The sequence below is a fragment of the Amblyomma mixtum genome, chromosome 6 (genome assembly GCF_055824585.1).
Source record: "Amblyomma mixtum isolate Tamu chromosome 6, ASM5582458v1, whole genome shotgun sequence".
NCBI classification, from domain to species: domain Eukaryota; kingdom Metazoa; phylum Arthropoda; class Arachnida; order Ixodida; family Ixodidae; genus Amblyomma; species Amblyomma mixtum.
The window spans coordinates 154,978,986-155,006,670 of record NC_143017.1 but is presented as its reverse complement, the minus strand read 5'-3'; the positions used below and the strand labels follow the sequence as shown (position 1 = coordinate 155,006,670).

General features: G+C 45.4%; 2 protein-coding genes and 1 non-coding gene across 9 annotated transcripts in view; all 3 read right to left on the bottom strand.

Annotated features, from left to right (window-relative positions):
• On the bottom strand, positions 1-17,906 carry LOC149340883 ((3R)-3-hydroxyacyl-CoA dehydrogenase-like). Its single transcript, XM_089549807.1, has 4 exons — positions 17,775-17,906; positions 11,249-11,421; positions 4,135-4,328; positions 1-417 (listed from the first exon to the last, which is right to left on the bottom strand). The coding sequence occupies exons 2-4, from the start codon at positions 11,397-11,399 to the stop codon at positions 1-3; spliced, it is 762 nt and encodes a 253-aa protein (XP_089405933.1). The 5' UTR covers positions 11,400-11,421; positions 17,775-17,906.
• LOC149340876 ((3R)-3-hydroxyacyl-CoA dehydrogenase-like) overlaps positions 15,716-27,685 on the bottom strand; it is a 38,598-nt gene continuing 26,628 nt past the window's right edge. For 2 of the 7 annotated variants that reach the window (XM_089549798.1, XM_089549801.1), the window contains 5 exons: positions 26,326-26,487; positions 23,597-23,734; positions 20,168-20,337; positions 17,775-17,968; positions 16,101-16,239 (listed from right to left, as the gene is read on the bottom strand). In XM_089549798.1, coding sequence (XP_089405924.1) covers positions 17,809-17,968; positions 20,168-20,337; positions 23,597-23,734; positions 26,326-26,487 — 630 coding nt within the window. In that variant the 3' untranslated portion in view covers positions 16,101-16,239; positions 17,775-17,808. Of the gene's footprint in view, positions 16,240-17,774; positions 17,969-20,167; positions 20,338-23,596; positions 23,735-26,325; positions 26,488-27,685 lie in introns of those variants that run through there. The other 5 variants (XM_089549799.1, XM_089549805.1, XM_089549803.1 and 2 more) reach the window with 4 other exon arrangements.
• Positions 27,537-27,609, bottom strand: TRNAA-AGC (transfer RNA alanine (anticodon AGC)). Its single transcript has one exon. It is a non-coding gene; the product is annotated as a tRNA-Ala (tRNA).

Sequence of the window (27,685 nt, the reverse complement as noted above, 5' to 3'; positions counted from 1 at the left end):
TTACATGAACATGCCTCCGGTGACTTCCATAGCAGCGCCCGTAACGAAGGAACTTGTCGTAGGCGAGCAGAGAAACTTGATGGCTTCGGCGATCTCCCCGGGCTGGGCCGGTCTCCCCAGAGGCGTCATCGCACAGAACGTGACCTTCTCTTCTTCGGTAACAAATGCGGTCATCGGTGTCTGCGTCCAACCCGGGAGCACTGCGTTGCAGCGGATACCGTGAACTGCCAGTTCCTGTGCCGCCGTCTTGGTGAGGGCAACGACTCCAGCCTTGGAAGCGGCGTACACTGCCGCATCACGCCAGCCGCACTTGGCTGCGATGCTTGACACATTTACGATGGCTGCGCCCCCTTCGGGCAAAGCCTTCTGGGAACGAATCATCTCGCGACTGGCGGCCCGGGTGACAAGGAAAGTGCCCTGCGAGGAGAAATACGTAACTCGTGGCTTCGATGTGAATACAGTCTTGCGTGATGCACCGGCAAGTTCGAGCAGAGTCATTTTAGGCGCGGATTCAACTGCGGACGTGGTAGAAATGTTCCCAAAGTCATCCCTCCTATGGGCTGTATTGTGTTTTACCCCCCTAAGTGTAAATAAGTAGTCCAGGTTCACCTAAACAGCGAGATAAGGACTATGTCTTCCTGTCTATTTCTTCCGATAATTTGTTCCAATGAGCAAATGCAAATGGGAACAATGAGTTTTTATGTATGCTAATGCGGCTAATAGGCTGCGGTATAGTTTTGCTGTGATTGATTCGTGATGAGTGCCTGTAAGGTTTTTTTAAGATAATGCATTAGGTTTAGTTTAGAGAGATTGTGGGTGAGGAGGTAAATAAATTTCAATCTGGAGGTTAACCTGCGCTGCGATAGCGTCTGTTACGTGCTGGAGCAACGCGCGCGCATTGAATATATGGAGCGTAGGGCCAGATTTCGTGTTCGTTCAATTTTGTTGATTAAATTCTTTTGGCACGGACTCCAAGTGAGATCCGCATATTCTAATTTAGGCCTTACAAGAGTTTTATATGCATGAATTTTTTATATGCATGGAGCTTTCTCCATTGTTTCTTAATACAGAAAGCGTGAGAAAACACGGCTAAAACTTTAAAGCAAGGAATAAAACCGTTACATTTATTTTGCTCTCCATGCAGCCTTCTGCTCAAATAATTGTATCTTAATTACCCGTGCCACAAAATTTGTTATAAGGTTTGGAGAAGATGACACCAATAACCAATTGCAATAACTAAATACTTGCGTTAGTCGAAGACGCCAGGTGCACGATTTTGAAAATTTTGACACATAGAGTTGCACCCCCTTTCGAGCGCTTTCTCCTTCACAAAGGCTCACTTCGGAATTTTTTTCTCGCCTTAGAAGAGGTCAATCTTGTCATCCTTGAACCTAAATGTAGTACGAAAGATGCAGGCCAAAACACTTAAATAGCAATAGTTGCATAGCAACAGCAATAGTTCTGTTTTGTCCCATATCGCGTTTTACCCCACTCTCCCCCAATTCCTGCAAGGTTCATAGGGAGAACAAAGACTGCAGCTCCTACCACTCCCTCAAAAAAGGCCAGCGCCCTCTAACAAATTCCTAAGTGTCTGACCTACCGCCTGTGTCCGTGATTCCTCGTTGACCATATATCCCTAACGACGCTGTCTAATGGTTCAGCCAGTGTGACGTTGTCTAATGGCACCAAAGCCCATACGCTCAACCTATTTCGAACGCCGGAGTAGAGGGCTCCAGTTTGATTTGATATACATATGCAGTCTGGTTCTCTTTATTATTCGCTCGAACTCACTCAAATCAGTGTTCTATGTTGTCGTACTTCAACAAAACGCCCGTGGCGCCACAGGAAAATTACTACGATGCCTTGCGTTCAGCAGCAGAACTCAATAACCGCTGAGTTATTCTAACCTGATGGAACCTGAGCCCCTGAAAACGCAGCAGGTCAAATCCACCAGATGGCCGAGAACTTATGCGCCTGTTTCGGGCATCACATATTAGCAGCTATCTTTTGGAGCTCGTGGGCTTTATTTTTTTTCCCCAATGATTACCGCGCATAGCCCGAGGGCGCTACAGCAGGGAGTTATAGAGTTGAAAAAAAAAAAACATTTTCATTTACACATCACACTTGCGGACCTGGAAACCATTTCCATTCGCTGATGAAACAAACAAAAAACGAACTCGCATGCATATTAGTTTTGGCACGGTATTCCTAAGTCTTAAAACAATCACTAGTGCCTGCAGAGACATAATGGGGCCTGTGTAAGTATAGTTCCTTTCGAATGCTGATTTTCTTTTCATATATATGATATCGGAGTTTAAGTAGTAATTTCGTAGGGAGGAAAGAGTTTCCCATCCTAATTTATTTTTCATGTCGGTGCAGCTATCAGTTCCGGAGCACCTACACAGGACAAGCCTTGCTGCTCTGTTGTGAACTTTTTTTTAAATTTTATTTCTTAGTGTTGGGGTCCCAAACGGCATAGGCGTGGTCGAGCAGTGGTCAAGCATATGTTCAATAGGCTGTCGATTTTAAACAAGATGGCGCGTGTCTCAGTTTTCGCTGTATAAAGTTTAAGGTTCTGGCGGTCTTTACAACCACGATATCAACATGCGTTTTCCATGAGCAATCGGCCGTGAATGTCACGCCTAAGTGTTTATGCTCTATTTTTCGTGTTACTACAATATATTACTATTGATGATATGCTGTGAGGTTAACTGATATTTTAACGTGTAAAGACAACATGAACGCATTTTTTAATGTTTAGCTTCATCTCTATTTTGAACACCATTCAAGAACACATGATAAATCACATTGTAACTGGACAGCAACACCTTCATTTCTAATTTGTATAAAACACAGTCATCGGCAAACAACTGTAAACTTCAGTTGATTCCTGAACAAATATCATTTGTATATATTAAAAACAAAAGTTGACCCGGAACAGAGCCTTGTGGGACACCTGATGTTATATCTACAAAACTGGATTTCTCTCCATTTAATACCACGTACTACCGGCGGAACAATAAGATCGTTTTCGAACCACGCAAGTACTCTATGGTTAATATTTAGTGCAGCAAGTTTCCTTAAAAGCAAAGGGTGCGAAACAACATCAAACGCCTTACGAAAGTCCAAGAAAATGCAATCGATTTGTCCCCCGTTGCCCTGATTAGATACAAGGTCATCATAAAATTAGATAAGGTGTGTCGTGCAAGATACACCCTTAAAGAACCCATGTTGTTCTGTAGTCAGTAAGTTTTGTTAATAAACGTGTCATTTTCTCTTTATATAAAATGCGTTCTGTTACTCTGCATGGTATAGATATAAGCGAAATGGACCCATTGTTAGCTACTTCTTTTTTTGGCCCTCCTCTATGAATGGTAACAACATGTGCAATTTTCCAGCCATATGGAAGGGTGCCGGATGATTGAGACTTGATGCAGATTACAGAGAGATAAAGGGGGAGAATTTGGGCATAAATTCCATCTGTTCCATTTTCCTTGTTACCGCTAATTTTGTTTAGTAGTGTTCTGATTCCATTCATATTTGGCTCTACTGATTTCGTAGCCAGACAGAATTTATCTGAAGTAAGGGACTACAGCGGTGTTTCGGTAAATATAATGAACGAAAGTAGTTATTCAGAGAAGTAGCCTTCTCAGTGCGATCTAATAACACCTCATTATTAGAAACAATTTTGGTAACGCCAGTTGGATCTGCTCCGCAGACTTTCATGTACTGCCAGAATTCTTGAGCATTCGTTTTCATTTCGCAGCAGAGTTTCTCAAAATAGCGTCTTTGTGTCCTTCATATTCGGTTTGCATTCCCAGGTTACATGACGCAGGTGTTCAAACTGACAGATGCTTTTAGTTTTCTGGTAATTTAAAAATATGCACATTCGTTTCCTAATTATTCTCAGGATACCTGTAGCTATCCATTGTTTCTTACGCTGTTTATGTCCGCTATAATCGATCGCGCATCGTATACGATGCCTCAAAAAAGACCTATTGGAACTGGCCAAAACGCAATTATAAGCATTTGGAGTCCGACTGGTTCCATTTGGTTTGAATTGTGTTTTAGCCATTTCCAATTCGCCTTTTTTGGCTCGGTCGCCATAGCGTATCTCCTTGGTTCCGGACTTACTCTCAGGTTGACCCTCATGGTGTCGTCGAACAGCTCATCCGTGGTGTCGACGAGAGGCTTCTGAGCACCGATGCCCGCGCAGTTGACAACGATGCTGAGTGGAAGCGCAGACGTGGTTCTGATGTTGTCGAAGAGCTTCTCCACGGCACGGGAATCCCCGACGTCCACGTACTCTGATAGGTGCCTCACTTCTCCTGTGCGAGAGTGTTCGGTACGCAGAGAGCTCTGTTGAGTGGTGCCAACAATTAGGGATTGAAGATAACGCACAAGTTGAAACATAATGTGTGTGCAAAAAGTTTGTTCTCAATGTTCGCTTTTTGTACAATGCACGCAAAAGATTCCGGTGGTGCATCTATACCCATGGTGAAAAGCTAATACTACGGTGTCTTTTTTACCAAACAGGTGGGTTGATTTTGAAAAGCGTTTTTTTTTTGTGCGGTACCTCAACGCATGAATTCGAGCCTCAAGGGCAGGCGCACTAATTAAATAAAATATAGGTCCATTTATTTATTATTACGTTAGCATCAGAACGGCCATGCGAATGGTTATGTATGTGAATGGTTACAGAATGGTTATGTGGCACAAAAACGCGGTGTCTTCTTCTCCTTTTCTCCTTTTTCTGCATGTGTTAAACTGCCAGCATCTTGAGCTGTGGCATTGGTTTATAGTTTAAGTCGATGTTGACCCAGCGCGAGAGACTGGCAGTTAAGTGCCACAAATCTTTGGCCCATGGTCTAGTTTGCATGACTGCACACAGAGGGCGCCACGACTCAGTGCACACACAAAATAGGAGCCAACTTGCTAACGCATTTCCCTCCACATCCCGCATCCTGTGATTTTTATTTCGTCAACATTCATTCATTCATTCATTCATTCATAGCAGGCTACTGCAGCCACTTGTGAGCTCTTGCAGGAGGAGCGATACAATATATAATACAAATGCAAAAACTGCAGGGACTTTAATACAATAAGCCGAAATGTTAGATGAACTGAACCTTCAGATTTCTCAATGAATACAATTCTATATAGTGCTGCCATACGTCAAGTATTCCTGACAGTTTTGGTGCAGTGGAAAAAGGAGTATATAAATGCCTGGACCTGGCGGCGAACGCGGAATGAGGGAATAAGGTTGACAATGTCTCGTTGACCATGCTGTAACGAAGGAGTTAGCATATGGATCTGGGTTAATTGACGCTATTTTATATTGCAGAAGAAAAATAATTAATGTGAGAATTTTTTGCCTGACTCGTAATGTTTGAATCATGTTTTGCTGCATTATGAGAAGTGGTGAGTACTTTGAACGGTATTTCGAAAAGGTGAAGCGAATTGCGCTGTATCCTTTCTAGGGCTTCTATAATAATTTTCGAAGATTTTAAAAGCTTTGTGAAGGAGTAAGAGTGCACTGATAGCAAATTTTATTTCACTTTTCACCCTTACAACTTCCATCTAGCGTTAAGGCATTAAGCAGTCGTTGAATAAACGCTTTTCTAGATCAGTTCTGGTGGCCACAGCCTAATGAAACGCCCCATAAATGGAGACACAGATTTCCGACAACACACACCGAATCATGGCCCTCAAACGATGAACAATTTTCGAGATCAAAAGAGTGGTGCATATATGCTTCTTCACTGCGCGAGGAACACACTCTCGATATTGCGTCTTCTGAGTATTCAGCATGCTGCATCAGCTGTGAAAAAAATTCAGTCTTGCCAGTGATTGAAATTTTAGAGAGCTGTGCTCTGAGCTAATCCTCAAACATTGCTTGAAAAAGCAACTGGCCTGCATAGAGAATGAAAGACGTTTAAGCTTGTTAAGCAATTGTTCTCCTCTGGTTAGCTAACCCCGAATGGCAGTGCTGACTGATAAAGCAATCTCTACTGAATTGAAAGTCCAGCAGAATTGATTCTCACATTTTTCACCACACTGCCATGCCTTTCATCAACACAATACAGGGTGCATGATCCTTTGTTTCTTTTATCAATTAAAAACACGGTTATCCGTACGATGACTTAGACCGTGAGAGATAGGACTATGCAGTAAACACTCCAAACGTTATCAAGGCCTATGAGAATTGCCGTTCTGTGACGCACAGGCCTTAGATTCGAAATAAGGGAGTAATCACTCATTGGCATCCACCAAAGCGCAGCCATGCGGCTACAAAGGAAAGCTATGCAGCTTCCACAGAAACTTCCACAGAACTGTACTGCTTTCCTTTGTAGCCGTATGACTGCGCTTTGGTGGATGCCAATGAGTGATTGCTCCCTTATTTCAAATCTATTCAACCTTGGGGGTTTCCCTTAATACATTTGACAGGCCTGATATAAATTAAAGATTGCATAAACTGCGTTCATTATGTTCGTTTTCTTCGCAAGGAGGCATTTAGACTTACAGCAAGAAAAATGCACTCTTTGAGGCAGCGATGCGTTCGCATCAGCGTTCACGTCAAACGCCAATTATCGCAAAAAGTGTCCGGCGCTGGCGTTCGCGACTCGGCAGAGAAGCAAATGAGAGAGAAAATTTTTTCCTTTTTACATTAAAGGGATGCTGAAAGGTTTCCCAAAAAAATTGAGTGAAGAGATGCACTTTACAGTTTTCCACCCTCGGAATTCGAATTTCTCATCGAAATTAGGCAAAGGAAAGCGCAACCTATTTTATTTTGGTGAAAAGTGCAGCAGCAGCCTCGGGCCAGCTCGCGCGCCTCGTTGCTCCTGTGATTGGTTGAGCGCCTCGTGACGTAAACACTGGCGTTGGCTCGGAGAGCCCGGCTCGGTCGCCGCCGATGTAGTACATGAAGCGCGGCGCGCGGTGGTTCGGGCTGTTGGTTTGATGCTTATATCACGATGTAACACATCGAAGATTACCAAGAGGATCTTGGCGTCATCCCCTACATGTACGAACCAATCGCAAAGAGCAAACCGCTCCAAGGAAGCAACGATGCAGGCGCAAGCGGTGCTTTTGGCTTGAACGAAAGCGAAGTGTCAGCATCTCCACGTGTTGGAAATGTCCATTGGTAAGCATACTTTTCTAGCCAAACTTCATTCAGTGATGCAATAAATTAATTTTGAAGCGAGCAAATGTAGTATAGCACTGCCCCACGAAATGTTCCTAATGCAATGTAAGCGGATGCGACCGTCGGCATTGTTGTCTTGCCGCTTGTCGGTGCTGCCGCAAATCTGCTTGTAATCCACACAGGCCATTCACATGCGCAAGAAGTTATCAGGCTCTTTTTAGACGCAAATTTTATGCTGGCATCGCTTCATGGTCGCTGCGTGCCGGCTCGGTGCATAACACACGTGTAAAACAGAAGTTCGCGGCGCTTTGCGGCAGAACTCGTCGAGGTGACAAACGTGCGCCCTCCGTTCTGAGTGCCAAGATGGGATCTGGCAGTAAATTGAAATCCTTGTTTAGGCGAGTTGCTTCATACTGCAAGCCCTTGTAGGAATATCTCCATCCGTTTGCGGTCGCCTTTATCGCGCTGTTCTCAGATCAAGCGAGAAGTGATTTTTTTTTCACTAACTCGATGGCCTCGTGCTGCAACCCAGCAGGCCGAATCGCAAGGCTGGCTGTAGCACACATGGCGCATAATTATATAATATTATTATTAATGTATGAAGCCATGTTGCACTCGGCAATTTTTTACGACTACATGTGTTATTATAAATGTATTCCTGGCAGAACACTTTACTGGTATTGGCTGCATTAGACCTTCAACAGACTTGTGAGCCTTGTCATCACTTTTAGAAAAGTTCGATGCAGGGTCCTCAGCAGCATCTGCCAGTGGCATTCGACTTGTTGCACAGTCATGATTGTATTGCTGTTTGGTGTGCATTCTTGACTGTCTGGTGTGCAGCCTCCAGGTGTGATGTCATTTTCCATGCACTCTTGATTAGCACTATCGTCTGGTGTGCAGTCTTGATCTTGCAGCAGTTCGGCAAGAACCTGAAAGGCATAAGCCATATGATGTTATTGTTGCAAACAGAACAAAAGTGTGCTTCAGTATGAGTAAAATCTTCTGGTTTATTTCATAAACCATTTTGTTGATTGGCGAGCTCCGTGAAAAGTGAGATCATTTATTATATACCAGGTGTTTATTTAGAAGGTCCAAAATTTATTTTTGAAAACGGGTAACTAACTTTGTATTAATTTTATCCCTGGGGCTATATTGGGGGATAAGGCAGACACCAGTAATAGGCAGAAGGCTTCCATTAGCTCACTAAACTGCATATCTTAATTAAATTTTTATTTTCATATTATGTTGTATTTGCAGATTTGGAGCACCTCCTATATATACTATAGCCAAGCAAAAAAGATCTCTTTAAAAACTTACACCCTGACAGGCAACTTCAAGCGCTAACACAGCGCTAGCGGCCGCGTCCGACGTAGATCGCTAAAAAAAAAAAGTGGACGCTTTGGGGCCAGACTGCAAGCGCCATGACTGCTCACATTTCGCGCTGAGGAGGCGGCTATCAGCCAGGCCCCAGGCGAAACCAAACTGAAAACGAAACGCCGCGCGCCCGTATACCAGAAACATCTGCAAACAGTTTTCTCGGCGCTCCGAGCACGAAGAAAAATGTGCCCCGTACTACTCCCTATGTTCTCGCCACTGAGGGCTACGCATGAATCCTAGAATATGTGAGCTCCAATGTAATTGAGTAAAGAGTCTGCATATAACGTCTTTTCACGTGCTCGCTTACCGAACGAAGTTCTCTGCTCACGCGCGGCGCGCAGTCTCCGGTTGTGAGGCGCACTTCGCGTCGCTCCACCTCTTGCAGTATTAGTAGCCGTTTAAGATTTTTATTCTGCCAAAAAATTTAGGGCCGAGCTCTGATATGAGTAATGCTGTACGAGATACATGATGCATCTCATACAGCTAAGCACTTATATCAGATGCATAACAGCTAAGCACTTATTTTGTAAGCTGCAGTTTGCTGCCGTCCTGCCGTTCTCATTCCAGCGCCGTTCATCCACTACTACCGAAAGTCTTGCATCCACGAAATTACGCGCCATACACTACACACAACACCGGTTCGCGCAGTCAAATTCTCATAGAGTTAATACACAAATTCTTACCTTGAGCTTCCTCATTTTCGCGAAAGCTGGCGCGAAGACAGACGGTATTGCGCCGGGTTTCAGTCGAGCTGACTTTGTTGACAGGCCCAATGAACGCATTATCGACAGGCTCTGGTTATAGTCTTCATCACGAAAGTGTTCAGAGCATAGCACTGTAGTCTTTGACGGCTTGAAATCCCTTCGCTTCACAGCAGCGACCCACCTCGCGGAAAGCTTCTTATTTTGCGCGAAATAATGAAAGACCACATCTTCGCGGCCGCTGGCGTTAGTGCAGCCGAAGGCTGCGCAGAACGCCGGCATGATGGTCCACCGCTTCACTCGATGCTGCACACGTTTCTGTACGTCACCACAAACATAAAAACGCACAAATACACAAACACACGGCAGATCGAAGCAGCTTACGATGACACGCACGCAGAAACAAGCACGGTCGCGGAGGCTGCGAGGCGACGGAACACCAAGGTTTACGTCACCACCCCACGGTTTCCGGTTTCGGCTCGCATCGTCAGTGTCATCAGCAGCGCTCGGCGGACAGCGGGGGGCGGAGCTACCGCGCAATTTTAAAGGGCGATTACGTCGCTCCTAAGTGATTAATCTGCAAAAAAATTTCACCCGCATGATTTTTAAGGTTCCCACATCCATACGTGAGCATCTTAATGAATTCGAAAATCTCTTCAGCTTCCCTTTAAGGAGGGATAAAGAAAGTAGATGGAAAGTGGGAGAGGGAACAGGAAGAGACGGTTGGAGCGGAAGAGTGTACGACAAGTTTTGGGGTGCGGGGGGCTACTGTGTGCGACACCATAATTGATGGACTGGGTCACGCCACCCGTTCGCATGGTCTGAACAAGCGAGTGATAGCGGCAGCTCCGTCCTAAGACAACACTAACGCTAAAGTATACTCTGCACATGAATTGCGTTGACTGCATAAGGATCTTTTCTTTGCTGCATATGGGGTGTGAGTTAAGAGTCAGAAAGGAACACATAAGCGCCCAATCACAGCAATAATGGTGACGATTGAGGTCTAGTGGAAAAGGCATCACTTCTTCGAAGTTCAAATTTGCAAATACCTTATCAGTTAGGGGACGTCCACTCTCACTGCAAAAAGATTCAGCTAGCACTGTAATGACTGCAGATTGCCTTCGATACGATCGCGTATATGTTTACATCAAGCAGCCATTAAGTCACCCAACCTTCATCCTTTTTCTCATGCGTTAAGAAAGCTTTCATGCCAACCTGCTCAGAAGACGTCCGAGTCCAAATGCCTTGATGACAACAACGGGAAAGCTGGCAATTGTGGTGGCTTTATCTCCTGTCCCTTTCTGTCCAGATGTCGTGAGTTCGCCATACACTCATTGCTTGCTTCAAAAGCTTTCACCAGGCCTCATAGACACGAACTTTAAAGATGCAAAACATTATTTGAAATCTGGGGGCGAGGAGAAACATAGCCTCATCGTTGCTCGTATGACCGAAGCAGTGCCAGCAGATTCGATAGCAGAACTGGAAAAAGTTCTTGCGCCCAAGTCAGACCCGACAGACCCCACAGTAAAGAAAGTATGAATAGTACAGGTGATCAGGCCTGCCCAAGCCCTTTATTACTTGAGCAGCAGTGTCTGGCCGGAAGCAAAACCATGCAAGGCAAACTATAAATAACGGTAATATAACTACAGCATAATACCAAAAAATCAACACTTAATAAATAAGAGCCCGGAAAATAAGTTAATTCTCATTGAGCATACCGATATTAGAGACCCGACAACAAATGAGAATATATTCACAAGATGGCAAACAAAAAAAACTGCACAACCTTAACGTTTTCGAGAAGGCACTGGGCACAATAAAGATAACTTAATCGGACTTCAAATCGTAAACGACGATTTACGCGCGCACGAGCAAGAACGAGAAGCTACAAAAGGCAGAATATTATGATATGCATGTTCACATTTTCTGTACAGCATCCACTGCACTAAATGCTAGTCACTGGCTGACATGTTGACCATTCATGCGATGTAACAGCAACTATAAGGACGCCTGGCTATCGACAAACCTGGCAAGGACTGGGCTACTTTCTTCGCCCCTTCGAGCTGTTTGTCCGCGACGACCACGGTGGCACCGTCGACGGCCAAGGCGTGGCACACGGCCTCGCCGATGCCACTCGCGCCGCCAGTAACCAGAGCCAGCCGCCCGCTGAGAGCCATGTCTGCCGCAGCAGCCTCGTTCCTGTCAAAGTCTGAACGGTCACTGCCTGCACGGTCTGCCACGTGCGCGTATAAAACGTGCATTATCTATCTACGAAAATGCAGCGACCTCGCGAGATTGCCAGCTGTGCATTGTTCTGCCGCGAAATTAGTATAGAATACCCTTCCGATATGCGTCCACCGGCAAAACAACCTTCTCGACAACAATGCAGTCGTCTGTCGTCACACAGCTCCTCTCTGATCTCACTCATTCTGAAACGATCAATATCTTTAGTTTCTTAGTGTTCTTTCTTCCTCTTAAAATTTTCGCATATGCGTAATACTTTCTTCTGTTAAGCAATTATTTTTTTAAATTGAAATCAGTTGTTGAGCCCAAAACTAAAACGCTATTGCTTATTCTGGAATAGAAGAGCGATTAATATGTCTGCTTCAACTAACATGGAAATGATTTTTTGAGTTGTGTAAATACAACCAGTAACTCATGACAAGTCGCACTTAAGGTTATCGACGTGGGTGTTCCATGAGAGATCACTACTAAACCCCACCCGCAAAAATTTTTGCTCAGTGACTTGCTCCGATAGCCTGCCTTCAAATTTTATACTGATAAAACTGTTATCCGCTTGCTTGCGGGATTGAAAATTAAGCGTTTGGTTTTTATTATATTGAGGCCTACATGTTTGGTTTGTAGCCACTGCGAGAGCGTTATTAAGCAGTAACAGATTTTTCGGCGCATGTTTTCGTTGCTCCTGTACAAGATATGTTAGTGCTATCTGCCCACATTATTAATTGAGGGGGTTCTGGCATATTGTAACACATATAAGAGATAGTAAAGGGTCCAAATTTGACCGTTGAGGAACGCCGTATTGTATTTTCATTTTACTGGATATGTGGGATATATGGTTGTTGTGTATTATTAAATACTGTGATCTACGTACCTGTCAGGTACGTTCCAAGTAGCCTGAGCGAAGTTCTCCGAAACCCACAGGTCTCTAGCCTTTTTATCAATATATCATGCAGGACAGCGTCAAACACTTTCCTAAGATCTAAAAACAGACCAAGGGTTAGGAGTTTCTTTCCTGTGTTTACAATAATTTTATTTTTATTATGCACAAGTGCCTGTTCTGTAGATTTTTTTGCTTGGAATCCATACTGAGCGTCTGCCAGAATTTTATGTTTGTAAAAAAAAAACCTGTGAGTGTCATTAATAGCACGATGAAATACTTTATAGGATATAGCAAAGACAGAAATTGGCCTGCAGTTAATATTTGCGGCGCCACCATAGATTCACGTGGACAACTTTTGCTACCCTAAGGTTTTCCGGAAAATTTCCGGTAAGAAGCATCAGGTTGACTATGAGAGAAGCCAACAGCCACAGAAACCAAGGAGCACAGGAGATATTTTTTTTTAATTTATTTATTTATTTGTGTTGTTGATCAATTTAGAATATTACTGAATATATTATCGCTTAAAGTTAATTGATTAGAAAAGCAGAAGAAAAAACAACCACATGCCGCCAGTGGGATCCGAACCCACGACCTCCGAATTACGCGTCCGGTGCTCTACCTCTGAGCTACGGCGACGGCTGTCAAACCTTCTGCTTTCGGGGGTATTTATGTTTACAAATAACCTAACCTTGAGAGTGTTCATCAGCGCCACCCACGTTCGTAAGCGGCGGACGTGGAACGTCCTGAGTTACCGCTGGTGTGACGTAGAACGCCATCAAACGGCGAGGGTGGAAGCTGTGTGAGAACCCTCTTATGCTTCCTATGGCATCAAGGCTGCCAGAACCGAGGCCCTCGATTGTACTGTTTGTACCTGTATGGCTGTGGATGTTGGAAAGTGGACAATGGTACTTCCTTGACGTAATAAAGCTAAGATCCATTTCTTCTACAAGCTGGACATCAAAGAGACGTTCATCATATACTGTAAATTTGTTGCGCAATTGCTTGAACGTGTTCTGTACCATTTTGCCATAACCTTTTATGGTCATTATGACGAAGAATATCAGCATGAAAGTAGTCGATTTTCACTTTCTTCATGCCTGCGTTCAATTTCTTCCTCCAGGTTTTAAACTCAGCCAGCAGATTCAGACCGCGATAATTAAGGAAAGCATGAAACTTATTTTTCTCTTATTCGTTTGTACAACTACACGGTCGTCCAAGGTTGCCGTATTCTTTTTCGCTTTGCTTTCTGTTTACACAAAAGAAAAGCTGCTTCATAATTCTGTAGAAATCTTCTGAGGAACATTTTGTTGGCAGGTGTAGAATTATGTTCCTCATAAACGTCATCCCAACTTTCTCGACAAGGCTGCAAAAATTTATCAGGTTTTGATCATTGATTACACAACGCCAGGTCTTTTCCATTTTATTTTTATGTCTGATGTTTAGAGGGATACCCAAGTAGGATATTGGAAAGTGATCACTGAGGTCGCAAATTATCCCTGCGGCGGTAATATCTTCACAGTTCATGTTCGTAACACAGATTTCAAGGCACGTTGCGGTATCAATGGCGACCCATGTCGGAATTGTTACAACGTTGGTTGAGGCATAGAGGTGGATAAGGGCACGAAATTCGTTTGCATTTGAGCTATGCGTTATCGTATCAGTTTTGGCATCGCTGAGAACCATTATTTTGTGATAGATCAATCAAAGCTGAGTGCATTCTCAAAGAATTCATTAAATACAGACACACTACCAGATGGAGGTCTGTATATTGCTCCAATCGCGGTATGCGATGATTTAGCGAATAAGCTTTCTATATTTTGGACGCACCTTGTCAAATTATCTCTAGCTTCATATTGCATATTTTCCTCAAGACATATAGCTATTCCACCTCACCTTTTTGCTTCCTTGCATACAATTTCGCACCTATAACCTGGTAGGTAAGGTGGTATATCTTCATTTGTTAACCAGGTTTCGTTAGAACTGTTACTTAAGTTTAGTAGTGAGTGACTGCAGCTCATACCCAATAATCCTGGAGAAAAGAATTTTTGAGCGAGAAACGTTGAACACAATTTTTTCTTACAATGTAAGATTTTACTATAACAATCAGTATATCCGCAGATCACCCGACGGCAGCCTTGCATCTTCTTTTGTATTAACGTTTTTCCTATTGTCAAAAGCATTCCCCGTTGGTTTTATATGGCAGTCTTACCGGTTCCATGCGATCGACGCAACCACTTTAAAAGAAAGATTTCGCTGCATATCAGAAGAATGAGCCATTACCTTCAATATTTCCAGAACAGTGTATTACAACGCCAACGCCATCGTGGATCAGACCGACTCATCGTCATTCAAATCGTCCATCCAAGAAATGCACTGCCGAATATTCCGCCGCCCCATGTAATACCCCTTCAATGGGGCATTTGAGGTACAAATAAATAAATAAAAATAAACAAATTATCGAATTTTCAAAATTTTTGTCCCAGAATGTTGGATATGATTGCTAGATCATCTGTCTTGTTTTTGTGATGCGCATGTTCAAATGAATAGCTGAAAACTGTAGAGCTTTTGATTTACGTGATTTATTAAGAGCTTCATAGTCATAATAGCAACACTGCGCTATGCTCATTGCAAATGTTGAGTGAGCGTTCGACGCATTCCTCCTCGTGTCTGTTAGCTGCGTATTTTTTCCACATCGGACACATTGCCTATTCTGATGACATCTGTAGCTTCATCCCTGCGTGCAGAAATTTCGCCGTGGGAGGTCCACACGAACTTCCATTCCGCTGCTTTGTTTAGGGCTATCGCAGCACCCAGGAGCTTTTCGTTTGGGCCTGTTAAATGCTCATTTACGAACACAGTGCAGCTTACCCCGCCCAAGTCAAGGTCCTCGCCCAAGATTGCGGGGCGAGCAACATTATAGGCCACGAACCGCGTTACTCCTTGGCGAATTAAGGTGAGCCTAGTGTATGCGACCCCTTACGACTCTATGCTAATGAGTAGGTGTGTCATTATAAAGGAGGGAATCTGTAATGAACCTCGCAACCGAGCTCACGATGAGACAATGCTTTCGCATTCAAAGTCCGTAAGTATTCTTAAGTGCCCTCCGAAATTTTTCTCAGCGCTTTCGTGTCTTCATCTTATATACCGTAGCATGTTTAATTTCTAACAAGTATTGCGCCATTGCCAATATGTATCTTGTTTTTGAATATGTATCTTGTTTCTGAGCTACGGCTGTAAATCTGGTCTCTGTTTGGTAATTTCGATGCGGTCACGTAGAAATAAACAAAAGCGACGGAAGTGAAGTGAAACGATTCGAGTCTGAGTGCTGTTTGTTCCGTAAATGAGTCTGAAAATGGGTAATATTTTAATTTTCATGCTTGACCGCGAGATCGACACTCTCTTCGGCCCGGGTGTGAGGTAAACCCTCTGATCATCTGGCCAGGGGGCGCGCTCGAAGACGTGCTCTCATAAAATGCGTGTTACATCAACATGCCTCCGGTGACTTCCAGAGCGGCGCCCGTGACGAAGGAACTTGTCGTAGGCGAGCAGAGAAACTTGATGGCTTCGGCGATCTCCCCAGGCTGGGCTGCTCTCCCCAGAGGCGTCATCGCAACGCTCATGGCCTTCATTTCTTCGGTGGAGCTTGCGGTCATCGGTGTCTCCGTCCGACCCGGGAGCACTGCGTTGCAGCGGATGCGATGTGTTGCCAGTTCCTGTGCCGCCGTCTTGGTGAGGGCAATGACCCCGGCCTTGGATGCGGCGTACGCTGCCCCCTCACGCCACCCGCACTTGGCTGCGATGCTTGACACATTTACGATGGCTGCGCCCCCTTCGGGCAAAGCTTTCTGGGAACGAATCATTTCGCGACTGGCGGCCCGGGTGACAAGGAAAGTGCCCTGGGAAGAAAAAAACGTAACTCGTTGCTTTGATGGGAATACATTCTTCCGTGATGTACCGGCAAGTTCGAGCAGATTCATCTTGGGCGCAGATTCAACTTGGAATGTGGTAGAAATGTTCCCAGAATTATCCTTTCCATGAGTTGTATTGTGTTTTACCCCCCTAAGTGTAAATAAGTAGCCCAGATTCACCTAAATAGCAAGATAAGACACAGAATAAGATAAGATACAAATAACAGACCCGAGTGAAGTGGACAGTGCAAGAACATAGTACTCAAGAAATCTCGGAGATTAAACGTGTCATAGGTTGCTTCATATTGGTGAAATGGCTTCGCAGCATTGAAGTGCAGGCGAGTATTAACATTGTTGCCTGCATAGGAGAGTAGGGCAAAACGCGACGCCAATTTGCGATCTGGCGAAATTATTTTTAAATCAGAGACGTCAGTAAACAAAAACTACCGAATTATTTCCAACCATCCTGTCATCACGCTCACCGAATATGGAAAGTCCAGCTGAATACGAACACAGCAAAATTTAATAAAAGCTAAAACTTCAAAATGTCCTATTTTGCACCACCACATGGGGCAAAATGAGACGTCCTCCCAGGTTGAGCTTACAAATCATCCTTGTACTGAATGCACGATACGTTGGCTTCACTGGCACCGAGACAATCATTGCTAGCCTATTTTAATGGTATACACTGTACTTAGGCTGAACGCGGCTCTGTTTTCTAACGTGACCCTCTACAGTCTTCGCAGTTCTACTACTGGGCTCTGCGTGTAGCCTGGCTACGCGACGTCTTTGAACTTCTTGCCTTCATTGCACCAAAATGTGATTGTATGTCACACCAAACCGAGTTTGCTTCGTTGTCAGAATATTTTGTACGAATAGCTGTTAATGTCCGTCGGACAGATTGCGACAATGAGGTTCGCACGACTTTTTATACAATTTCTCCTTTTCCTATTCAATAATTTTGTTTATTGTTCTCTGGTTCGCGCCTTTGGGAAAATCAAAGCGGTTTATGGCGTAGCCAAAATGACGTTGTCTAATTGTATCAAGGCCCATACACCGGGCCTAGGATGAACGCTAGAATAGGAGGCTCCAGATTGACTTGATATACATATACCGTCTGGGTCTCTTTATCATTGCCTCCGACCTACGCAAGACAGTGTTCCCTGTGTTTGTATTTTAACGAAACACTCGTGGCGCTGCAGAAAAATTCACTGACTGCCTCGTGTTCAGTAGCAAAACGCAATATCCGCTTAGTCATTCTAACCTGTTGAAACGCGCCCATTCGTTCAAGCTTTTGTGCGCGTCAATGTCAGTTGCATTGTTTTGTTCCCTCCATTGGGAAGCCCTGTGTTAAAGACGAAGAGACAATTGACTTTGTAGGTTGGGTTGGAGGGGAGCAGGAGTTAGGTGGGAATTCGACTAGTTCCAGTTGGTTCCATTTGGTTCGAATTGTGTTTTACCCATTTCAAACTGGTCTTTATCGGCTCTGGCCACATAACACAGGTGCTTGGTTCCGGACTTACTCTCAGGTTGACCCTTATGGTGTCGTCGAACAACTCATCCGTGCTGTCGACGAGAAGGTTCGGGAGGAAAATGCCCGCGCAGTTGACGACGATGCTGAGTGGAAGCGCAGACGCGGTTCTGATGTTGTCGAAGAGCTTCTCCACGGCACGGGAATCCCCGACGTCCACGTACTCTGATAGGTGCCTCACTTCTCCTGTGCGAAAGTGTTCGGTACGCAGAGAGCTCTATTGAGTGCTGCCAACAATTAGAGATTGAAGATAACGCACAAATTGAATCATAAATTTTGAGCGAAAGCTTTGTTTCGAGAGAGAGAAAGTAAGCAAACCTTCAATAAACAAATATAGAGGATGAGCCGGCGCAGATAGTGAATGCCGGCATCTTCTTGGTCCGCATCCCTAGTCCGGGATGCCTCAAGATCCCGCCCCCTCGCGAGCCCGCCGTGCGAGAGCAGCTTGCGCCGTCACACTCGCGAGCACTCGAAGAGGAAGGTCTTCCAAGGCTCTTTAGTGGGGGTGGAGTTTAGAGGGAAGCGTGGACTGTGTTCCGAGTGTTCGCTTTTTGCACAGTGATCGGAAATGGTGGTGGTGTGAATATTGCATCTACAGCCACGATGGAAATCAAATACTAGTGTGGCTTTTTTCCCATACAGGCAGGTTGGTTTTGAAATGCGCTTTTTTTGCGCTCTAGTTTAACACATCAGTTCGGGCATCGAGGGGCAGGCGCATTAATTAGATAATATATAGATCAATTTATTTATTACTGCGTTAGCATTAGAACGGTTATGTAAACGAAAATCCGGTGTTCGTTGTATGTCGAACAGAGCATGGAGCAGAAAAAAACTCAGCACACTTACTGCACCGAGAGGGGTGGGAACCAGCGGCGGCGAGGACCAGACCAGTTTTGCTTACCGCTTCTTTAGACCACTCGGCCATCAACCAAGCCTTTCTTGATGTTTGTTAAACTTCCAGAATCTCACACTGTACCTGGGATATCGGCGCCGCCATCCATCTCCACCCGTGCTGATACAGTGCAAACTCAAGAGCTCGCGACCGTTTGCACGTGCCATCCCAAGTTCAACCATGTGTCCGGATTCAAGCCTATGTTTGATGGCACATGCTCAAACACCTCATCCAATTTGACATTTCATTTCAACAAATTGGATCATATCCCAAAATATTTAAAAAATTTTGAAAACACACAAGCAGCCTTCATAGCCGCGTGTTAAGCAGCCAGCCTCTCGCGCTGTGGAACTAGTAGACGTAGCGGCGCACAACAGCGCTACAAATCGTTGGCACACGCGTTAGTTTCTATAACTGCCCAAAAGAGGGTGCCACGGCTGAGTACGCTCCCAAAATGGGAGCCCACTTGCTAACGCATTCTCCTCCCGATCGATCGCATTGATGGCCTATGAATTTTTTAATTACTTATCATTCATTCATTCATTCATTCATTCATTCATTCATTCATTCATTCATTCATTCATTCATTCAATCAATCAATCAATCAATCAATCAATCAATCTTTCGTTCGTTCATTGACTCGTTAGATTTAACGTTTAGTTATTTATTTATTTACTTATTGCAGGCTACTGAAGGCCCTTCAGATCCTTTGCAGGAGGAGCGAAACAATATAATAAAAAATTGGTGGGGGTTTAACGTAGTTGAACGGACTGCACATGCGAAAGCAGGTGTTCATTCTTCAATTTGAGGGGGCACTCAGGCTCCGCCATAAGGATATGACGCGATATTTGTAGCGGGTTAATTCCCATACATGCAGAACTGGTCTATGCCTACCTAATTTTCATAGATGGTGGTGAATCTTCATGCTACTACCAGCGCAGCGTTTAAGTGATGCGCCACTGCTCTGGCGGGTGGCTTTTTCTATCTCAACAACCGGTTTTTCTATCTCAACAACCGGTTGCTCTTCCCGAGCAACCTCTCGCGCAACTGGGTCATACAAGATAAACTATAAATAATGACAATATAACTTTGTATTGTATTGTATAGTATACAATACAAAATAGTCAACACCAAATTAATAAGAGACTGGTAATGTTAAAGAAATAATTCTCATTGAACACACCGACAAAACAGACGCAGCAACAGATCAGAGTACGTTCACGAAATGGCAAAGAAAAAAAAATCACCTGCTCCAACATTTTCAAGAACGCAATGGGGCAAAGGAACGATAACTTGAATTGGACTGCATTTGGTGAAAGACGATTTACGCACACGCAATGAAGAACGAGCTGCTACAAGGGGCAGAACATTTCGATAAGTATCTCCCCATTTTGTGTACAGCACCCACTGCATCAAATGATAGCGATTGCCTAACATGTTGACCATTCATGATCTATAACAGCAGCTATAGGGACGGGTGACGATCGACAAACCTGGCAAGGACTGGGCCACTTTCTTCGCCCCCTCGAGCTGTTTGTCCGCGACGACCACGGTGGCACCATCGGCGGCCAGGGCGTGGCACACGGCCTCGCCGATGCCACTCGCGCCACCCGTCACCAGAGCCAGCCGCCCGCTGAGAGCCATGTCTGCCGCAGCCTCGTTCCTGTCAAGGTTTGAACGGTCACTGCCCGCACACTCTGCCGCGTGCGCGTATAAAACATGCATTATCTATCTACGAGAGTGCAGCGACCTCAGGAGATTGTCAGCTGTGCTTTTTTTCCTGCGAAATCAGCATAGATTACCCTTCCGATAAGCTTTCACCGCCAAAACAACCTCCTCGAGAACAATGCAGTCGGCTGTCGTCACACAGCTCCTGTCTGCTCTCTCTCTTTCCCTCTGGATCAACGTCATTACTCTTCAGTCTCCTTTCTGCAGCATGCAGACATTTTGTGTTTCAAGATGCCAGCCGTTCTTTTTTTCTCGTTCTCTGTCGCCGCCTTATGCTACCGTGCCCTCATAATAATCCTCCTTTCTGCGTGGAAGACTTAGCGAAAGACCAACAAAATACAGGATGCGCAAACATTTGCTCGAAATATCGTGTAAATCGATCTAGTTGAATCCGATTACAATTTTTATCAAGGCTGCTTTCAGCAGCGTTTTTCGTAACCGCGACTAGGAATGGAGGTTGTAGAGTCACACTATATTAAACAGCGAGGCGGGTACGCTCACGGGTCAGGGTCAACATCTGGTACCTCTAAAAAATTGCACAGAACAATAGAAACAACAACAATAATAATAATTTTATTTCGCAATTTAGAAGCAATATGCAAAGGTTCCAATAAAATTCACTGACCATTTCGCGCAGAGTATATCAATTTGCAACAGTTCCCGTAACTTCCTTACAGGTTATATACGGCAAGCTGGTGTTCCCCATTCTCCAAAATTCCCGCTAGACACGGCCCACTGAGAACGAGCTAAGCTTCTGGGGTTCCGTATGTTCTGTGGTTCTGCAGTTCAGTTTAAATTTTCACAGCATAGTCTCATAGTCAAAACCGTTCGGCAGTGCGTAAGCGTGGTGTGCTTGACTGCATCGCGGCCACTAGTTTCACACGGTCAATCGGAGGAAAACGAAAGGGCAAAAATTTCCGTTGACCCAGACGGCGGCCATCAACAAAGCTTGGCGCACACATTGTCCACAAGACACACCTTTGATGCGGCGAAGTGTTGGGCCCCCGCGAGCTCGTGAGCTGCGAAGCCACCCAAAACGGGCAGTCCTAAACAAATCGCTGGACGCCCTCTTTTACGGCAGCCCGCAACAGCTTCACCAGCTAGAAAACGGGGATAGTTTTTTTGAATAAACCACCCCATCATCTCCACGACATTAGAGCTCCAAAACCATTTTCTAAACTCTGAAGCTTATGCTAGCTACGGAAGACGCAGGCGCTCGTTGGCAAGACCGACATACTCGGTTGGTATTGTACGTATATTCGGCAACGTGGCGGACGCTCGCTGCGTGTATTAAGGCTCCCGCAACGCACATCAGCGGCAACCCGAACACCGGATATGTTGTTCTCAGTACATTCTCTGGCAAATACACGGTGAGACGGGGCTATGTACATGCTAGTCGCCCGGACGGGTGACAAAAACCCGCTCGGAGAGAGCGGTGACAAGCATGGCTTAATCGCTTAATTCCGTTTACTGCTTGCGGCCTAACGATACAGAGACGATGCCTTACTTCGTCTGGAGCGCAGCAAATTTCCTTTCAACGAGTGCTTAATGTCCCTTAAACGTTGAAGACATGCACAATTGGCCCGACTGTCTGCCATCTTGGAGCAGATACTTTTACCCAACAAAAAAAAAGAAAGCATTGTGATTTGAACTGTCCAGACTAACTATGTCCACGCAGCCGCCGTCGTACCGCGGCCTTCACTCCGCCTTGAGGGTTTGACGCAATAGCTACTGTGTTAATGCCCATATATGCAGAATTGGCCTATCTCTATTGAACATCCACAGATCCCTGAGGAGTCCTGATACCATTCCTGGCACAGTGGTGCAGCGGTTAAACGGTGCGCCACAGCCCTGGGATGGAAGGTGCCGCCAAGGGTAAGACTTTTGCGATCCAGGTTGGTCTTCCCCGAGTAGACTCGCGCGACCAATCATTAGTTTAACCGACACCTGCCAGGCTGCATGAGGACGCCACGTTGTGTGGGCACCATCAAGTGTCAACACGCACGCACGCACCCACACATGCAAACACGCACACGCACGCGCACGTGTGCTCGCACGCACGCACGCACCCACACATGCAAACACGCACACGCACACGCACGTGCGCTCGCACGCACGCACGCACACGGATTTTCGCTGAATGGGGCAATGGGGAAAGTAAGGCATACGCCTTAGAAAACAAAACACTCACGCTAACAATAATTTATTGAAAAATAACCAGCACTTTATACGGTGTCGCTATGACCAATTTAAAATGCCTTATTTTATGGGTGTTCAGCAATTTAGGGAATTCAGCAATGGCAGCTGCTGCAGTCGACATAGTCGTCCTGAGGAACAGCCGCAGGTGATCCACTTTGGGACACCATCCGCCGCTGCTCGCTGCTCCAGGCAACGGTGGCGTGGTCCGTCCTCATTCAGAGGTTCGGAATGAAGACATTAGGCGAGTCGCCGAAACAGGTGTAGCCCCACTGAGGGAACGCGCTCAGGCTGAACACGTATTCGCCCAGCGTGTTGAGGAGGGCCAGGTTCACGATCTGGCAGGCGAACTTGACCATGATGCCCGGTATCAGCTGCGTGCGAAGGTTAGGTGCACCGTCGCTTGGTGAATTGAACGAAGCAACAGAAGGGGTCAAAACGCAGCATAATGTACAGAAAACACTATCGCACAAAAATGAGATCGCACAGAACAGACTCCGGAGAGAAGAGGAGCGAGCGCTCTTACTTTTCGCACACGCATAAAGTTCGATATGTGGGCGGGCTTCGATAAACAGAGATTCTTTTGTATCAGTATCGAGCGTGTGTTGTTTGGTTTTATTTCGTAATGTTACGTATGTCGCGTTGTGGTAATTTGGTACATCCATATTTGGCATTTTATATTGCAGGTCGATGCAGACGAACTATACACCTTTTCATGACCTTCAGAGCTACCGGTCTTTTGTGGTAGGGGGCGAGTTTGAAGCGGGGGGGCACTGAGTAATGCGCAGTCACAAGTCGAGTTCAGCATTGAAGCGTTCGGTCTCAGAGGAAACTTTCTTTTTTTTTCGAGAATTCTCTCTTTGCTCGTTTCTTTCAAATGCTCTTGTAGTAATCAGACAGCTAAGTAACTTCAATAAAGTCTGAAGGCTGCATTAATGTTCTAACCTAACCTAACGCTGCCTTCCTAGGCGACAGGGCGTGACCGTGCGAGCACGCACCAGGTCCTTGACGTTAACGTGTCCCTCGTCGCAGATGATGGCGATGACGGAGGAAGAAGCGGGCAGGATGCACGCCTGCGTCACCGACAGGCACACCGGGAACGCCAGGTAGAGTGGGTTCAGCCGCAGCTTGCATGCCTGTCCCGAGCAAAACGTATGCAGGTACAGCTCCAGTGCGAATGAAAAAAGTCCCTTTGGTACCCAATAACGATTCCTGTTGTTACTTCTCCACTGACGCTGGAAATGTTTCAAACAAAAATTATCTGGCCAAATGAAAACTATTTAAAAAAGGGGTTTTCCACTTATGTTGATATAATCACTAGCTGAATGCGGATAGTGTGTTTCATTTTATATTAGAGCTGCCTGTAGCAAGGTACCCATGTGCTGCCTGTACATAGTTATTCAGGGCGAAAGCTATTTCCAAGAAATCGGTGGCAGGCGATGCTTGTCTGCTACATCTCTGAAACGAACTGAGGCATGGAGGCTGGTGGTATTTGTATAAGGAGACGCTGCCTCACCAGTGGTGCGCCTAGCAATGTAACTCTGCAAATTTCTGAAAGTCTGGCTTAGTATGTTTCATCCACCAGTGTACGCTTAGGTCGCAGTATAAACCTGTGTCGAGAGTTCAAACAGGCGTGAGCGTGATTGTGGTGTCACATAACATAATCCGCTGGTGTTGAGGTGTACACAAGGATAGTTTCTGAAGTCAGTCGTGCAGTAAGTTGCACATGATCAACATCTCGGTCGAATGGAAATGACCTCTCCGTCACTAAATGCGTTGCCGTTGCCATATGCAGTATTGTTTCAACTTTCTTTAAACCACTGTATTTACACGATGTTAGTCTTCACAAACCTGTAGCGTTAGCCTTCATCAGCCTTACACTAAAGAGACTTGTTTTATATATTCATGATGAAGCCTCGTAGGCGCGAAATCTTCCAGCTTTTCGACTTTTGGGGGCATTCTACTACAAAACTGAGACTTAAGGCATAGTTTAAAACGACAAGCACTGTAGTTGAACCTCACTATAACAAAAGTCAAAAAGGGGGCGCGAATTTTTCGTTATAGCCGTTGCTTTGTTACGGCCGTAGACAACCTTAGCCACACCTGTCGCATGCCAACGGGCTTCATGTCACCGTGTAGGCCGAGAACAGCGTATAAGGCGTTTGGTCTGCCGCCGATTCTTGTTCAGGGAGCCTCCAACACGAGTACAACAAGCGCCCCCGATGTGGTCGAACCCACCAACCGAAGATGTCATCACCAGAACACGCCAGCCTCTCCAGCACACACGTAGAAATCGAGATTTGGAGGAATAATGTCGTAGAGGACAGGATGACATCTATCCCCGTTTTTCAGGCGCTGAAGCCGATACGGTAGCGGTAAAAGAGACAGGGCGCGCTTAGCCTCCTGTTGCTAGCGTCCGTTTCGGCTTGCTTCCCGGCATGACCCACAAACACGCTGGTTGTAGCACTTCACTGCATGGCAAAAAAGTCTAATGGTAAAGCTTCACCGAAGAGCCACACACTAATTTGATAAGGGCTCTCTCAACTGCTTCAAGGGGAAAATGATCTCAGTTTCTTATTCTTTCGTGTTAATGGTTGGTTGTTTGCTGCTGAATGCTATAGAAAGGTTGCTTGGAGCTACGTTAAAGGGCTTCGCTACCGACTCTTCGTACCCGATGTAATAGCTTTGATCATAGCCTCATTTTGTTCCATGGATGCTGTCTTCAGCTTTCGTTTTCCAACGATATCACTAATCTCAACTTTGTCACACCAGTCATACGTTGATGCCGTCAAATATACCAAGCGGCGAAACTTATAGTTTATGGTTTATGGGGGTCTTACGTCCCAAAGCGACTCAGGCTATGAGGGACGATACTGTCAGACCTCCCGACTTGCCGCGAAAGCCGAAACTAATCTTCAGACGGCAACTAATAAAGACATCCAGCACAGGGAGACCGCAGCGGGAAGCGAGGAGATTGTAAAACGAGGGAACGCCAGTGAAGTTGGCAACTATGTCGAGGCAGAGCGGGACAGTTGTGACGACGTAATTTAAGCAGGTTGACTGGCACATGGAAGAGACATGTTTACAAAAGCGTGTTCAGTCCGCTTCATTCAAGAAAAAAAAAGAAGTCCCTTTCTGACACAGCAGTCTGTTCTCCGTCAAAGGCGTTCGCATCGCTCTCCGTTATCGGATCGAGTTTTATGAGAGCACACCTCCACCCTGCATTTCCTCCTTCTTGGCTCTTTTCGAAACAACTTGAACGAATAAACGATGTCATCACGCCCTCTTTTCAGCGACTACCAAGGACAAACGCATCACCGATGGCCTACACGATGCCACGGCCACAGTCACGTCAGTTTACGGTCTCTACGAACAACCGCATCAAACGCCCAATATACCAGTACGACCAAAATTCAAAATGCGGGAGCTAATGGCTATTTTTCATTCAGCAAATAGTAATACATCTAAACAGTGGTTGCTATCTACTTCTCTATTACTACTCGTATCTACTACTCGGGATAGCTACAGTACGTACTACGTATCCACTCTGCTAGCATCTGCTACTGTCAATACCGGAGATTCGGGGTTGTTCTTAGACAGCGTAGACCTCACTCTAATGGCGCTTCAAATAGACACTCCTGGGCACAATTTTTGTGGCCATTTCGGCATGTAACAGGCTCGTCGGGGTACGCAGAAAGCTATGCAAGAAGAGAGGAATAAGGCGTACCAGGGTGATGACAACGGGCATCAATATTGTGGCGGCCGCGTCGTTTGGCGTGACCTCAGTGAGCACCGCAGCGCTGAGCGAGATCAGCACCTGCAGCTGCAGCGGCGTCCGGATATTCAGGCTGTCGATGAGCATCACGAAGTCGGCAGACAAGTGCGTGATCTGCACGGAAATAAGCGAATGCGCATGCGCACACGATCGCTCTCAGTACGACTAGAACCTCGCTCTTCACGCATCCCCACAGTGTGAATCGAGCTCCAGGCACGGAGGCCTGCATAATAGTATACAGCCGTGCGGGAACCTTTCTTCACGTGGCAGTATGAAAATATAGCAGCAATTTATGTCCGTCAAGGTGCTGGGCCAGGATTGAAGTCGAAGTTGAAGGTTGAAGTTGAAAGTTTATTGAGGAATACAATCAAAGTTGCAGTTGTATACAGCGAGAGGTCCCATGGTACCAGACCGCGGGCGGGACCTCCCATGAAAATTTCAATATGCAACATAATGTAAAATACACAACACATTAATTAGCGACGCACAGAATAAATATAGTTACATAGTGTAGAATTAGTTACTGAAATATTTAAATACAAACAATGTAATGCAGGATAATGTACAGTAAAACACTCACAGATGCCGCGATACATAGGATCAATAACAAAAAAATTACAAATTAAGAAGGAAAAGCTTTAGTTTGACCTTGAATAAAGAAAGCGAATTAGTTTGTTTGATGTCTATGTTCTAAGAGCTCCAAAATGATACGGATGAAAAATGAAGGCATTGTTTCCCGTAGTTAGTTCTGACCTTAAGTAGTAAAAAGTTATTAAGAAGATTATTCATATATTGGGCCTGTCAGGATGCGTTACGTCATGCGCCTTGTTTCTTTCAACTCCCTCTCATATTTAGTAGCTATTTTTTCAAGTTTGCGCATTGAACACCTCAGCAAGCCTCTAACATTTCATACTTCGTAGCCGATGAATTCATTCAAGTTAAAATTTCTCTAAGCAGCAAGTTGCAGTTCTAATCGTCTGCGAAAGGATGAATATTCAGCCGTCTCAGTACATCACCTCCATATTGGTAACAGTGTCTCATGCTTAGCATTTGAGTTCCTCGTGGTGCAATGTCACTGAGTTACTAATTTTGGCACGAGAAGTCTCTTTAATGACAAAACAAAGACAGAAATATGGCGGCCCGCGAGAAAACAAAAGGTTTCGTGGAGGTGCTGGGAATCGATCCCAGTACCTCTCGCATGCTAAGCGAGCGCTCTACCATCTGAGCTACACCCCCGACGGAGGAGAAAGCGAAAGGTATCGCAGCCGGAGACTGGAGGACAGCGTGGGAGCCACAATAGAAGAAGCGCCCA

Bases quoted from the DNA above. Each gene is read 5' to 3' on its own strand.
- LOC149340883 (XM_089549807.1), bottom strand. From the start codon at position 11,399: ATGGCTCTCAGCGGGCGGCTGGCTCTGGTTACTGGCGGCGCGAGTGGC. The intron at 4,329-11,248 runs GTTTGTCGATAG...ACTCTCGCACAG, and splicing joins AGTAGCCCAGTCCTTGCCAG to GAGAAGTGAGGCACCTATCA. The intron at 418-4,134 runs GTAAGTCCGGAA...TTCTCCTCGCAG, and splicing joins CCATGAGGGTCAACCTGAGA to GGCACTTTCCTTGTCACCCG.